Source organism: Anoplopoma fimbria, chromosome 24 (assembly GCF_027596085.1).
Source record: "Anoplopoma fimbria isolate UVic2021 breed Golden Eagle Sablefish chromosome 24, Afim_UVic_2022, whole genome shotgun sequence".
Lineage (NCBI taxonomy): Eukaryota > Metazoa > Chordata > Actinopteri > Perciformes > Anoplopomatidae > Anoplopoma > Anoplopoma fimbria.
Window position 1 is genome coordinate 19,954,403 of NC_072472.1, and position 15,612 is coordinate 19,970,014.

Sequence of the window (15,612 nt, forward strand, 5' to 3'; positions counted from 1 at the left end):
CTTTTTAGCCATTCATGCCTGACAAAGATCAACATTTTTCATGAAGGCAAAGGCAATAACTACAAGTTTAAAATATATTTAGTAAATGGACTTGGCAATGCTATTTTCTGGTGAGTACAGCCATCTTTGGATATCAGAACCTATGGACTCTGCCCATTGTGATAGTGAAGACTCTTAACCTGGTGACTGGTGGACTGCTCAGTGTGCTTGTGATATGTCCAATGAGAGACCTCAGCGTCTCTCTATATCTTAAACACTGCTTTAATCCTTTCCACCTGCGTCACTCTCATTATCCCCTGCACCCCATCTCGCATGCACTTTTTTTTTAACTTTTCGTTCATTTTCTCACCTTCCTCTCTGCCATAATCTCTCCGTTCCTTCTCTTCCTTGTCCTTCTTTTCTCCCCCTCTGCTCACTCGGATCCTTTCATCTCTGCTGCAGAAGCTGTGGAGGAATCCATTCCAAACGCAAACCCTTTCCTCACACTTCCTGTTGTCAATGCTGTCCACCTGTCGGCGGCGGCGTCTTCGGACGCTGGCACCCTGTCCTCTAGGACACCCAGCCACGAAGTGTTTGGTGGGATTGTTTTTGCTGCATCCTCTCTTTTTCTTTTACAGTCTAGATTTCATTTTGTGCTTTACTGCTGTCACTAGTCCCATAACATCACCCTGGCCGATGGTTTAATGTCAATTAAAAATGGGTACCGAGTGAATACAATGAACTATATTACAGAGCAGTAGGGAAAGAGAGTGAGGAAATGCCTAAAGTGGTTTAGGGTCATTGGTCAGAACTTTTCTTCCTACTTTTCTCCCATTCACCAAAGATCTGGCATGCTGCCCCACACCAAATATTTGTTTTTCATTCCACAATCGGGCTATCTTCCTTCTGTTTATTTCCTCAGCTCTTAACTCTCTGATTAAGGCTGCTGTATCTTTTATTTGCTTTCTCTCTTTCTGTTTGTACTTCAAAGGCCAAAAGTCTTTGTTGCAGAATGTCCTTCTTTACCAGCAGGCTTTTTTGTCTTTCTCCAGATCAATACAATCCCTTTTTTGACTCAAACTCTTCACTGGTATCTGATCTTGAGTCTTCCATGCAGAACGAGACATTTATCACAGGTACAGATGACTGTCTGATGTGAGAGTAGTGGGATTTTTGGTCATGACTAGAACTAGATTGACACTGTGTCTGTGGGTGAGGTCAGAGTGTTAACACAGAGCCGCCCTGCTGAAAACGCCGCCTCTCTCCCTCGCTGCTTCCTACAAGCCTACGGTTGTGAGCCTGCATTGTTTTGTGGTCAGTCAGTAGTTTTGCCTTGTATTTAGTCTAGACACGCGATGAGTGCCGGCTTCCTCCACTTTTGTGCTGCAAATCCCGATCTTTGTTTTCCCCCTCCGTTAGAAAGCCATTCCCACAGTTTGCTCGGCTTCCTCGCTGCTCTTTCACAGCTGTATTATTTTCTGCTCTCGTATCTTCATAATCTTCTCCGCTCTTCCTCCGTCTGTTTCTTTGCCCTTCTGCTGCTGCTGCTGCTGCTGTGTGTCAGACTCCTTCTGTGGGCCAAGCCCTTACAGCACCACTCCCCTCTTCCAGTCTGACTCCCCTGCTGTAGCTGGTCTATTCAGAGGTAGGTATCCCCAGGTTGATCAAGGTGAAATCTAACCTAATGCTCCAGACAATAAAACACTGTGCAATAATAGTTAATATAGTTTTGTTTTTTTTCTGTCTGTAAATATTATATTTCAGTTATTGTGTTTTTCTACTGTTTTTATTGCTTATTTATAATACTTGTTTTTTTTTTTATTTTTTATTTTTTATTTTTTTTATTTTTATTTTTATTTTTATTTTTATCTTGTCTTTCTTTACTATGTCTCTTGTGTGCACTTTAAGTCTATGCTGCTGTAAGCCTGCGAATTTCCCCGCTGCGGGACTAATAAAGGATTATCTTATCTTATCTTATCTAGATGATCCTAACTTGTGTTGTATTTGTCTTGTTGCAAATATGTCAGTGATGTAAATGAAAACAGATGGTGCATTCGGTGTAAATTCTTTAGCGCCGATACTAACAATTATTTTATTGTAAAAGGAGTGTCTCCTAAACTTTCTTACCCTCAACATATAAGAGACAAACAGTTCCCCTGGCTGACATCGGCCTCACAAGACCAAAATCCAACACAACCTCACCCTTTTTTTTTTTTTTTTTTTTTTTTTTTTTTTTTTTTAAAGAACTGGCTCAAATAAAATAAGAAATAAATACCAAAATATTTTAGTATGTAGTTATTTAATAAAGAACAAATATACAAGGCAAGTAGGGGGGGGGGAATTAGTAGAGGAAGCAAAATCCTCCAGAGCCCCTGAAAATCTAAAGAACATAAGTGATTATCTATGTGTTACATAGCAACACAGTCGTGTAGCTTAGCGTCATTTGTTCACCTGTACAGATAGAAGTTGTAGTGAATTAACAGTACCAGGATGTGCTGATGTAAAATGTGATTTAAAAAACTGTTGCTTTTTGTAGTTTTGATGGGTGAGGATGCTGGGAAACAGAGCAGTACCCTGACACAAGGACCTGTGTTCAGATACCACCAATGTGTGAGACGATAGACAGGGAGCTTGTGTATATGGTATACGTGGTAGTGTCAACCTTTTTTATCTATGGTCTTAGCAAAAAAAATTCTGCAAAATCAACAATGAAAATACAGCGCTGACAGTGGTCAGGATGGTTTTGCGTTTTTTTTTCAACATAGAAGATTCTTCCTTTCAGAACCAGTCACATTATCCACCTTTTCCACAGAGTTGGTGTTTGTCTACCTGCTTGTGTTGGGAGGAACAGAGGTATCATGTTGTCAATATTTGGATACTGACAGTTCATTTTCTTTTTTGCCTCAACAGGGTTTACAGCCTCCCCGACACCCCAGCAGCCACAGGACTCTCGAGGCCTTAATGTCGACTTTGACTCAGTATTTGGCAACAACGTGAATGCTAACAACCTGGATGCTACAGGTAAGAGTACATTACATTACATTACATTACATTACAGTCATTTAGCAGACGCTTTTATCCAAAGCGACTTACAGGAAGTGTATTCAACATAGGTATTCAAGAGAACTACTAGTCACCAGAAGTCATAAGTGCATCTCCTTTCTTAAACAAGCATCTTAAAGCATAAGCCAGAGCAAAAGTATAGTGCAGAGGCAATTACTACGAAAACAATAATTGCAACAGACTAATCCGAATATAGTAAGTGCTACAAACTACTACGAATAGGATAAGTGCAGTAAACAAAATAGGATAAGTGCAGTAAACAAATACAAATTCAATAAGTGCAGCGAACTGATACAAATACAGTAAGTGCAACAACTAATACGAGTGCAATAAGTGCTACGAGGAAGGCTCAGGGTTGCACTCCTACACACACTGACACTGTATATCCCTGTTGTTCTTTATTTATTTTTTTATATTCTTTATTTTTATGTCAGTTATCAGTTATATTCAAAAACATACATCAACCCAAGTGGCAATTTTCTTTCTTCTGCTGTCAACTTTTTTTCAAAATTGGGTAACTTTGTACATTTTTGGAGAGATATAGTGTGTAGAAATAACCATAGATAAAAAAATTAAAAGAAAAAAACCATGTTAGGGGGTGACTTGGGAGAGAATGGAATAGAGGTCGAAGAGGCTCGCTAAATTAAAGCAAAAATACAGGGTCATCCATTCAACACCTCCACAAAATCTGGCTTTAAGGGTTTTACATATCTCACCCAATTGTTCCATAATTGAATGAACACAGTTTTCTGAAGACGAAAGGAAAAAGTAATCCTTTCCATAACATAAATGTCATTTACTATATCCACTACTTTACCGTGGGGGGGTTCAGGAAGCAGCCACTGCCTTGTGAGCGCTTTTTTTACAAGCTGTTATTAATATGCCAATCATATATTTATCTGGGCGCCTTGTTTGGAAGTCAATTCTTCTAAAACTAATGTGGTAAATTGCAGGAGCAGGCCAGTGTTAAGAATGCCTTTTTAATGCTTTGTGAAACTCCGCCCAGAAAGGTTTTATCACTGGACAATCCCAAAATATATGCCAGTGATTTGCTTCCTGAGTCCCACGTTGTCTGCAACATATGGGCTCCCCTCCAGCAAAATGTGCTTTCTGTGGGATTTTTTTTTTCCCATGAGGCCTTTGTAGAATCTAGAAATAACTCCTTTATTTTAATCATTATGTTGGGCAACAAGAAATATTCTCAATATTGGATCAACAAGGTCTGTTTTTTTTCCTAATGTTATGTTCAAAATAACTGCGTATCTGGAGGTACCTATAAAAATCCGATTTCAAGACAATATTTTTTTCCTCAGGTTTTCAAAGTCCTTTAATTGGCCCGTCTCTGTAAGGGAATAGAATGTCGTTATACCTTTTGAGATCTAGAATTTAAATCTATAATCAATTTAATTTGGCTTGAACCTGGGATCATAAGCACACCACTGAAGTATTTGTAGTTTATGATCTAGCTTATATTCTCCTCTAATTGTATTCCAGATTTGGAATTGGAATTTGATCCATAGATTTTGCACATTGTCTATAAGTTTTCCAAATTTTTTTATATGACAATTGGGGGATCCTTCATAATGGAGAGTTCAATGTCTTTCCATCTGGAACAAAAAGTTGGGGTACATATGTTAAGGGTTTAGTCTGGCCAGCGTAGAAGTAATCCTTAAAATTGGGTGGACCCATTCCTCCTTGCTCCTTTGGGAGTTGTAGAGTTTTAAATTCAACCCTGGGTTTTTTCCCTTACATAATAAATCTTGAAATTATTTTTGTTCAGTTCAGAAAATAGTTTTGAGGGAATTTCTACAGGAAGTGCTTGAAATGGGAATCCCCGTTGTTCTTTAAGGGCTCCAGCAGGTCTCATGTACTCTGCTGCCACCTGAAGGTTCGGGGGACAGGTTGCATGTCCACTGTGAGTGTTGGACTTTGATTTGTTTGTCAGCTTGTGTGGTTTATGTGGTCTCAGAATGTTCTCAGCATATCCCAAATACTTCACTGATTAGGTGATTTGACTAATTGTTGACATGATTGCCCATTGCTCCTCGGTTAACATGCTCATTCAGTCCAATTTTAACCCTGGCTGATCAATCCAGGATTTTACTACAAACCTCACAGGCTCAATGAGAAATCCTTAATGACAGAAAGACATTTTACTACTATGAAGTTGATTTTACAGTCTAGCGCAATAAGTAACCTTAAGACAATGACTTAAGTGGGAGTTGGCTCATTCATCACAGATGGCGTTCATCAGTGTTTCTTATTGTTGAATATCCACTTAATTGTCATGTGCTTCTGCCATCTCTCCAAAGTATTTATTTTTTGCCATACACAGGTGCAGAAAATGACACTGTTTCATTGTGTGGCCGTAGAAATAATTTCAGCCGAGATGGTCTCACTTTCACATTCTTTATCGTTTGTTGTCTATAGTCGTTTTCAATGAGCTGCATACCTGTATTTTAACACTGTGTGCCAATCACAAATTTTGATATGATGAGTAATGAGTCTTAATTTGAATAAAACAATGTCACTGGAGTGTGTCTGAGGACTGTAAAACCATCTGACACACTCATTGTTCACTGGGATCTCAGCTGCTCACGATCTCACATCATTTTGTTTCTCTTCTCCCTTGTCCGGGGGGTTAAACACACTCTCTGGGGGCCTTGGCTTTTTGCATGGCGTGTGCATGATTGGGTGAGTTGACTCAACACACACTCCTCTCACACGGCTTGATTGAGTTTTTTTTTCACCTGTGATTCATGCTGTTCTGCCTCATCCACGCTCAACATGCTCTCTCTGTCCGTGTGTGTGTGTGTATGTGCAATGTATGTACCGTCCTGTGTTTGTCTTTGTGTGTTGCTGTGTTATTGTCTGTTGTCCTCATGTGTTGTGGCCCCCCCCCCAACCTCTCACCCTCCCCTCGCCCCCCCCCCCCCTTTCCCTTTTGTCCTGCCCCCTTTTGATTAAGCTGTTTTAGGTGGCATCCTCAAACCCACAGTGGCATCTTCACCCAATCAGGGTATGGGCATGACCCTGAACGGCCAACAGCCCCACAAACTGGTGTCCCACGACCTGGACTCATCACTTGCCAACCTTGTCGGCAGTAAGTTCCATTTTTTTTTTTTTTCACCTGCCATAACCACAGAGATTTACTAAATGTAATTGCGCCAAAATGTATACCCAACAGTAGCAGTAAAGGATAAAAAATTATAGCATGGAAATAAACAAAAACATACATATTAAATGTGCATAATTTGCATAAAATGTAAAGAGTACAGGGAAATGACATGATTCTTTCTACATTTTATGCCTTGTTTTGTTTTTTTGTGACATTTGAGCATTAATTACATTGCATCTGTCCTCTTTTAGATCTGGGAATTGGCAACGGCACAGCAAAGAAGTGAGTCCACTCAAGTTAAATTGACCTACATATCCCTGATGCTACATACTAAACGTGACCAAAATTTTGACTTGACCTCTGTAGTGATATCCACTGGAGTCAGCCTGGTGAGAAGAAGCTGACTGGTGGAAACAACTGGCAACCCAAGACCGCTCCTTCTACCACCTGGAACCCTGCAGCCATGGTAGGCCTCTCCTCCCACCTGTCTGCTTCCATTCCCAAACCAGTAAGCTTCCACAAGGAGATCAGTTGGGCATCAATGGTTTGGCTCTCTAGACTGAAAATAAGTTATGTTTGAAAAATGTAAGATTATACGCGGTGTGACATAAACAATAAAAGCTTTATTACAGTAAGTGAACACCAACTACACTACCATTTTCCGTCCAACTTAAAGATGTCGGGATACTTCGACCTCCCAACAATTCACAAATTGACTTTTGGGATTTTTTCCAGCTTCATCTGGTTCTTTGAATCAATTTGCACATTTGTTGACATGTTAGTTGAACTTTTCACCAAACAACTTCATTTGCTTGACCGTTTTTTATATGTTTAAAAGATGCGATGTAGACCAAAGGCCAAGGATTTGTTGGCCAATGGCAGCTTGGCAACCCTTACTGTTGAGCCCTGGTCTTAGAAGTCCTAGGAATATTGACCCCTCCGTCCTGGCTGGACAGTGAGCCAAACAAATCAAATTACCAGCATTTAAGATGTCATACTAGGGTTTAGCGACATGTTAGAATTGTCCAACTGGCTGCCAACAACCATGTTTGCCAAGAAAAGCCCAGTCCATCTGCCCCTGCCTGTTCCTCTCTTGTTGAACTCTTGTTGAAGGCTTTTCCTGGATGGCCTGCAGTTTTTCCTGTTTAGTGTATTTACTGTGCTTTCTTGGCTCCAGAGTGGCCTTTCCTCTTGTTAACCCGTGCCATAACAGCCACTAGCTCTTGTGTGTGCCCATGATGTCCTGTTGAATGGTTGTTGAAATGACACTGTGTCTAGAGCTTTGGGTCATGTCCTCTTAACTCTTACTGTTTCACATAACTGCAGATTGATTTCAGACTGAATGCTTTTATTGTTGTTATCCCCTGGGTTAACAAACTCAATATTTTGAATTATTTGAGTAGATGCCAGTCAGATCAATGAACTGATTGTTGCAGTAAGGAATAACCACCAGAGCAATGATGAGGTCCCAAATCCAACATGACATTGATAAATATCTCATGACTTAAACAGAATTCATTGGATTTTTTTTTCTTCACTCAAACATTCTCTAGGAATCACAGTTAACTTTAGTTCTGAAGTTGCTGTGTAATCACTAGAGTGCAGCTCGGGCCGTCGATGTCTGAACTCAACTCCAATCCGAGTAATAATTGAGCACGACCCAATCCTTACGGTATTCTGTTTTTAATGTCCAAATGAGTACTTGTGTGTACTTTTTTTTACTTGACTCGGTGATCCAAAACGCAGTCCGTCATTTTACGAATTAACGTGGACAGTTTCATGCCCATCCAAGTTGTAGCCTCTTTTAAAATTGTAAATTCTAAAGAATGAAAAGGACTCCCACTCTGGGCTGCTTAATATAATTACCACTTTTTCTGTTGCAAGTCAACATTGTAAAACCAAACATTTTTTTTATTTACCAATATGGACAAGAACTGCGTTGCGTGTACTGTATCAGGAGGAACTCCAATGTCACTGGAACTGTCACCATAACTGGTCACGTCTAGCCGTGGGTTGTCATCAACCTTTACAGAAATGAGAATACAAAGTGATAATGTGAATCTCACTGATTAACTCACTGCTTCTCATGTCATTCTCTCTACCTTCCATTTCTTCTGTTTCACAGTGTTGTTTGGGGTTCAGTGTTTTCCATATGAAACATCCAATCTGTAATCCCCCTTTGTCCGAATTTCCTTTTGAACATTTTTTACCAGTGATCCCGAAGAACACTTTCTCACTGTGCTTTCAGTGCGTGTGATCGTGCTGAGAGCACACAAGTTATTGACGATGTGGCCAAATGTCAGCTGATGATCAAAAGCTGATGAGTGTTCGCTGAGGAAGCCAGAGAGAAAGAGATGGAGACGTGAAGGAAACCGATCCACTTAAGAAGCAGAGACACAACATCCATCAGTCGTTAAAGATGACCCCTAATGTGATGCAGGGATCCAGCCTCATCATGTAGTTTTTGACTGGCTGAGGAACGCTGAGTGAGATGTCCCCGAGACAAACCAAACATTGTCAGCGAGGAGGAATTCTGAAGGAGAGCTCTAGGTGCAATGAAACAAGCGCGGTCTGTGATGAAAGCACCAATGTTGGCACCAGCGTCACGTCTGACTCACTTGTGCCTCCCGCGCCAATAACTGAATAGTTAATGAAATGGATCCTTCCCGAGAGGGCCGGGCGTCAGACAAATCTGGGTTTGTTATTACTGCAGGGGCTGTTGGGAAGTGAGGAAAAGGAAAGGGTCTGTACTTTCTTCTCTCTAATCTCTTTCCACAAGGAGCACCTGCCAGTAACCGACTTCTACCGCCAGGACTCAACACACTCTCCTTTTTGATTCCTTTACTTCTGTCATTACTGCTGTTAAAATAGATATCTGATCTGACTCTGATAAGATTAGAAGCCCTTTAGGTCTTTTGGTAGTGTTTTTAAAAAAAATCCAATGGAAAGGTTCAGTGTCTCATGGTATGAAATGCTTTTTTTTTTTTTTTTTTTGGGCCTCTTTCCACCTTCATGTTATGTGTTTTAACACTGGACATGAGAAGTGTCTGGACCCGTTAACAATATTGATCAAATAATACTTATTTGCGCCTGACTTGTTGTGTCCACCTCAATCCTAAAAACTTCACTTCTGGGATTCAGTGGCTAGAAAATGGATACACCCACCATCAATGTTTCCACATCCTGTCTGTAAATATTAATATTAAACGGTAAATGGTTTGCCCTGATCTCAAAACCTACAACATACAAGATAAACGCAGAAAAATCATTTTTGATCAGCTTCTGGCGTCAACCACAGCTACCAGTCTATAGAAGCTCTGCACAAAGAAGGCTCACCTGGATTTGGACTCGTTGCAGAACAGTTTGAGCTGGGAGAGTTTGTTGGTTTACACTGATGGACTGCAACCTTCAAGTTATTCCACTGATTTAAGATAAGAGATAAGATAAGATAATCCTTTATTAGTCCCGCAGCGGGGAAATTTGCAGACTTACAACAGCGCAGAGTAAAGTGCACACAAGAGACATAGCAGAAGAAGACAAGCTAAAAATAAAAATAAAATAAAAAATAAATAAAATGAAAAATAAAATAAAACAAGTATTATAAATAAGCAATAAATAAAAAAACAGTAGAAAAAACAACAATAACTGAAATACTATATTTACAGACAAAGAAAAAAAACAACTATTTCAACTACTTTTAACTTTTTTAACCATTATTGCACAGTGCAATGTGCAATGTATTGCACAGGTTTCTATTGTCATGTTATTATGTTATTATTGTCCTGTGGTCATGTGGTCTGCTGGGAGCAGAGTTGGTTGTGCAGCCTGACAGCAGCTATGGGTTGTAGATTTAAGGCCCCTTGGCCGTTGCTGTAGCCTCCACCTTGTTGTAGCTGGCCAGTCCGCGCTAGCTTTGGGTCATTGACCTGTTGGAATAGGAATTTCCGACCCATTTTCAGTCCTCCTCCAGACCCCTCGGGTTCTTGTCCAGAATCTCCAAGTATTTTGCTCCATCCATCCTCCCATAATTATGTCTCCCCAGTCCCCTCAGATGAGAATCCTCCTCACAACATTAAGCTGCCACCACCATGCTTGTCAGGATGGTATCGTTTTGGTAATGGATGGTGTTGGTTTTTCTTTCCAAATGTATCGTTTGGCGACAAAAAGTTATATTTTAGTGTCATCATAATAATAATAATAATAATGGATTTTATTTATATAGCACACTTTAAAATACAAAGAAATCTCAAGGTGCTGCACAGGGTAGAACAATCACAATAATCAAATATAATAATAAAACACTAAAAACAAACAAAAAATAAAATAAAAATTTAAATTAATTAATTCATTTAATCATAATGAAATCTAAGAATATCTATTAAAACTGAACAACCACCCAAACACAAGCAATCTAAATTATCAAGACCTTAGGGGAAGGCAGAGAGGAACAGGTGAGTTTTAAGATCTGATTTAAAAGCGGTGAGGGAGTCTAAGGCCCTGATCTTCTCCGGGAGCTTATTCCACAGGCGTGGCCCCAGTGAAGAGAAGGCACGATCTCCCACGGTAGCCAGCTTTGTCCGGGGAACCGCAAGGATGTTGGAGTTTCCTGACCTTAGTGTCTTGGATGTGTCATCAGACCTCAAATCTTTCTGCCCAGTTAGTTCGAGGATCCTAAGCTGTCTCTCTGCAAACTTCAAACAGGCTTTCAGATGGACCATCCCATACATGTCTGCATCATCTTTGACATTATGTGATGCACATGTTGCCCATCTGTTGGCCTTCTCTCCTGATCATGTAGCCTACATTGACACCCAGATTTTGCTCGACAGTGGATGGTGCGGTTCACTTTCCATCCTTTAATGATGATCACTACGGTGCTTCCAGGTATAGGTCGACATCTGAATATTGTTCAAAGAGGTTTATTCCTTTCTATCCACTGTAAATCTTAAAATTGGCTGAATCCTGCAGTCGTTTGCTGTATTCCATTTTCTTCCTTCACGCTCCATTCAAGCTGCATTCTTGATTTACTATGAAAATGAAACGGTGAAAAATACCAGCAAGCTTAAAAAGTCTGAAAAGGGTCATCTTTGTCATGTGACTGCTTTCCCGAGAGGGGAAAAAAACTCCTGTTTGATCACCTTTGACTGATCAGAGATGAATGGGGCGGCTGTGGCATAGTGGAGAGCAGGGTAGTTCTCCAATCAGACGGTCGGTGGTTCGATACCCGGCTTCGGCAGTCGATGTGTCCTTGGGCAAGACACTTAACCCCAAGTTGCTCCTGAAGGCTTGCCATCGGTGTGGACTGGATGTTGCATGAATGTTAGTTAGAGTCTGATGGTGGCACCTTGCATGGTAGCCTGTCATCAGTGTGTGAATGGGTGAATGATATGTAATATACTACTGATTGTAAGTCGCTTTGGATAAAAGCGTCTGCTAAATGACTGTAATGTAATGTAATGAATATGAAAATGATTTAAATTGGTATTGAGTAGATTGTCCCCCGAAGCCTTCGTCATGACATCATCCTGAATAGATTCAGTTGAGTTACTGTTATTACATGTATGCTGAGGTCTGACTTAAATGTGTTCCTCTACTAAAAACACTGTTGACGGTGAGTTGGGTTTGGCCGTGTCCTCATTCTGTAGAGGGAATCATCTTGTCTCTTGTGTCACCTCAGGCACCATCTGTTATGGCCTTCCCTGCAACCACACCAACAGGCATGATGGCATATGCAATGGTAAGTCAGCAGGGACTGTGACACACACACACACACACACACACACACACACACACACACACACACACACACACACACACAGACACAGAGACTCTTTAGGCTTGCAAGGAGGAGGACATTTTCTAACATGTTAGTGTGTGTGTAGTGTGCAGTCACTTATTTTATTCTGTAAAGTATATGTCAACATGAACAGTATTTAATTATCATTAAACTTGAGTGTTAGTACTTTGATGTGATATCTCGGAGGGGATAAATCTGTGTCTGTTCACTAGATGACAGTAAATGTGTCACCTTCTGCCAGCACAACAGACTGGATTGAGAGCCCTTTTAAAGTATCTTGGTGATGAGTGATGATGCCCAGAAACTGCATCAACTACCCCTTGAACCTTTATATAGGAGATGTTTTTTTTTTTTTCTGTTCAGATCTATTTTTGTGCCCAGGTTGTATAATCTCTTTTCTCATTCCTCAGCCTCCCAACGTGGGCTCCATGATGATGACGACACAGCCCACTATGATGTACACCCAGCCTGTGATGAGGCCGGCCAACCCCTTTGGCCCCAGTCCAGGTGCACAGGTAACGGACGTCTGCATCTACAATGTCCAAATCCTTCTACATCAGAACTAAGAGCCTGTCGGAGCCAGATTAAACCTTTGTGAAAATTGAGACTCACACTTGTATTTTCTTGCAGGAATGAATTTCATGTACATGGACATATGTTAATTAAGTGGTTTTGTCTTGTTGACAGCAATGCAAAGCAGCAGGACAAAATCAGAATGTGACTGTGTGTTCCCTTCAAGAAAGATGACACCGTTTACTTTATATCACCAGATGCACTTTATGTAACCTGAAGGGGGAGGAGTCTTTCCCGTCCGAAGATGATTCACGAAGACAACTATCTAGGCAAACCTGCAGTTTGCTTCTACTGAACTCTTCTCTCTCTGGGGGAAAAAAAAAAAGGCCCAAATAAGACTTGTTGAATAAAACCACGGTGACTAGGAGCGCCTCTGACCATCGCAGACAGGCATCACAGGGACATTGTGCCTACCCTGTCGCAGTCATGGAAGGAGAAGAGTGTGTGCTGCCATTCAGAACCACATGGACAGGGTTCAACCCCTACTTCATCCTGGACTAAGAAACGCGTCACCCACGAGGAGAGCTCTGTGACATCATGGTTCAGTACCTGGAGAAAAAAAACAAAACAAAGTTGGGTTGTTGTTTTACATACACATTGTTTGAGTTGTGTTCTTTTTGATTATCATGATACATTCTTATCAATCTCCAAATTAGGAAAGCAATTGCAAACTCCTCTTTATACCACACTTTTGTATGTATTGTTTGCAGTAGACATTCCTTGTGTATTGTTTGTATTTATTTATGATTACCTAAAAAAAAAAAAAAAAAAAAAAGTAAATCTAACTAGTCACTGATCTCTGTGGACGGTCGTCAGGTTTAAACATAGGTATGATTGATTGTAGAATTGGATTTTGAGTGATTGTGATGATTTTTTTTTTTGTCAAAAAGAAGTTAATATAAAGAGAAATAGATGACATGTTTTCCTGTTGGGGCGCTAAGTATTCTCTGTACTCGCATGATGCCTTGTACAGTTATCTGTGGCTCCAGGGCTCCCTCTGAAGATGTGAATGAACATAGTTCATTAACACAGTCAAATCAATGAGGTAGATTTCTACAAATTTGGCGAGGGAACATTTTTCACTATCAGCAAAAGCACTAAATTTGTGATGGAGGCAGCATTGTGTTGGAAAGAAATCTGCATTTATGCTTTTGATGCTTTTGACGCTTTTGGCATGCCATTTATTCTTGACTTTAACAAAGCTGGCAGCTGCCCTGTTCCAGCCTGAATGTGCAGGGTCCCTTTCATGCTCAGATCATGTTTCCATAGGAGAGCACTGGGGCATTCAGGACTATGTGGGGGCATAGTGAGACACCGGGTGTAGGTTCGGGTCAGACTGGTAATGGGGGGGGGGTTCTAGTTGTTCAGAGAATAGAGCACTGTTGATCGGTGCTTTGTGTATATAAAACTTTCCCTGCCAATCACATGAACGGGCAAGTCCAGATATGAAAGATGGTCTGAACATTAAAGTGGCCCTGAATCCATTAACTGAGCATATTTGCTGCATTGTCCCTGCAGATTATATTTTGTTTGTTTGATTTTTCCAATAAAGTGCAAGCTTCCACACTTTGGCTCCGTATTGATTCATCAAAAGAAAGTGTTTGACAATATTTATTTAGGTTTGCAACAAAAATACTTTTGTCTATTACCCTCCACGACCCCAATGGGGTCTAGTGGTGGAGGAGTAAAGCCAGCAGGAGGTTCACTGAAGCTCTCCTTTCAAACTCGTTGGACATCATGGTGATGATGGGGAAAATGTTTTGGGGACAGATTGTGTAAGAAATGTATTTGCTGCTAAATGGTGTCTATATATGAGCAGGAATGTAGCCTGAACTATAATAAAATATAATGTTCATTTAGAGACTTGTTAGACTTCTGTCCGAACATAAAGGGGTTTTGTCATTTGCCAGTGAGAAGCATTTCGGGGGACACATTAGTAGAAATGGTATAAAGTGTTAATTTCTTTGTTTTCATTAGTGTACATTAACCTCAAACTAAGAATCGTGTTTTTCAGAGCTGTAAATGAGCTGTGTTGCACCCCCATGTTTCTGTGGTAGACCAGAATGGACAAACAAAATGCTGGGTCCACAGAGTGCTTTTCACGTTTTTTTTTTACCTGAAGGCCACCGTAGTTCTCAGACATTGTGAAGCTTGTGAAACTGCAATAAACGTGAGCCACAGAGTGTAAAACTGCAGTACCGCCGGCCACCGTCTCACTTCCGTTGTGTTTTAATAGTGTCATTATGGTAAAGTTGACCTCTGAGCAAGGCACTGCGTTACTATGGCTTTACACTGGGCGGCTCACACTACCACAGTTGTGGAAGGAGGAGTGAGCAGAGGGTATTCAGGACGCTGCACCACCACCATGTAGGATTTGGTCACATATGCAAAATGCACTTTTGAATGGCTTTTTTTTTAAGCCACGGAAGACATTCTACAACAAATCCATGGTCATTTAATTAATAGAGTACAGTATTGCAAGTAAACCGTTCTTTTTGAGTAACATTTGTGGAGATTCCCGTAGAACTTAAATTTGTAGAAACAGCGGTAAGGTGATCCAAGTGGTGAGGGGTCCCACTCTTCATCATTATGGAGTCTTCTGCTTCTGAACCCACAGGTGCATCCATGTGCAACACACACACACACACACACACACACACACACACACACACACACACACACACACACACACACACACACACACAGAATGACCTTAATATAAAAGCTACATCCTGCTTGGCAAAGCCTCTCCACCAGCAATGAGAAGACACTTTGTTGTGCTGCCACTTCCCCTGAGTTTGCATGCAGCAGTAGAAAGATGCAAGTGTGTGTTTGTGTGAGACACTGACTTTCAAGATAGAAATAATTGGCAAGTCAATAAAGGCCTCCCTGTTTAACTGAGGCCTTTCCTTTTTCAGGAAACCTTATGTGACTATTCCTTCCCTTCCTAAATGAGCTGGTTTGGACTGTTTCCTCTGGATTAGGATTCTCTGTGAAGCTGACAACGTATCTACATTACAAACGCATGTAATAAAAAGAGCTTTGATTTCAACCAGACATTTCAATAGTCTGAATGTGCCAT

General features: G+C 40.7%; 1 protein-coding gene across 12 annotated transcripts in view; it reads left to right on the forward strand.

The window, feature by feature from the left end:
- picalma (phosphatidylinositol binding clathrin assembly protein a) overlaps positions 1-14,096 on the forward strand; it is a 38,166-nt gene extending 24,070 nt beyond the window's left edge. For 3 of the 12 annotated variants that reach the window (XM_054625123.1, XM_054625126.1, XM_054625124.1), the window contains exons 14-22: positions 1,544-1,624; positions 2,890-3,000; positions 4,892-4,957; positions 6,011-6,145; positions 6,412-6,442; positions 6,527-6,626; positions 11,838-11,897; positions 12,368-12,472; positions 12,728-14,096. In XM_054625123.1, the coding sequence (XP_054481098.1) occupies positions 1,544-1,624; positions 2,890-3,000; positions 4,892-4,957; positions 6,011-6,145; positions 6,412-6,442; positions 6,527-6,626; positions 11,838-11,897; positions 12,368-12,472; positions 12,728-12,742 (704 nt within the window). In that variant the 3' untranslated portion in view covers positions 12,743-14,096. Of the gene's footprint in view, positions 1-1,543; positions 1,625-2,889; positions 3,001-4,891; positions 4,958-6,010; positions 6,146-6,411; positions 6,447-6,526; positions 6,627-11,837; positions 11,898-12,367; positions 12,473-12,727 lie in introns of those variants that run through there. The other 9 variants (XM_054625131.1, XM_054625132.1, XM_054625127.1 and 6 more) reach the window with 8 other exon arrangements.
- Positions 14,097-15,612: the final 1,516 nt, after the last annotated feature.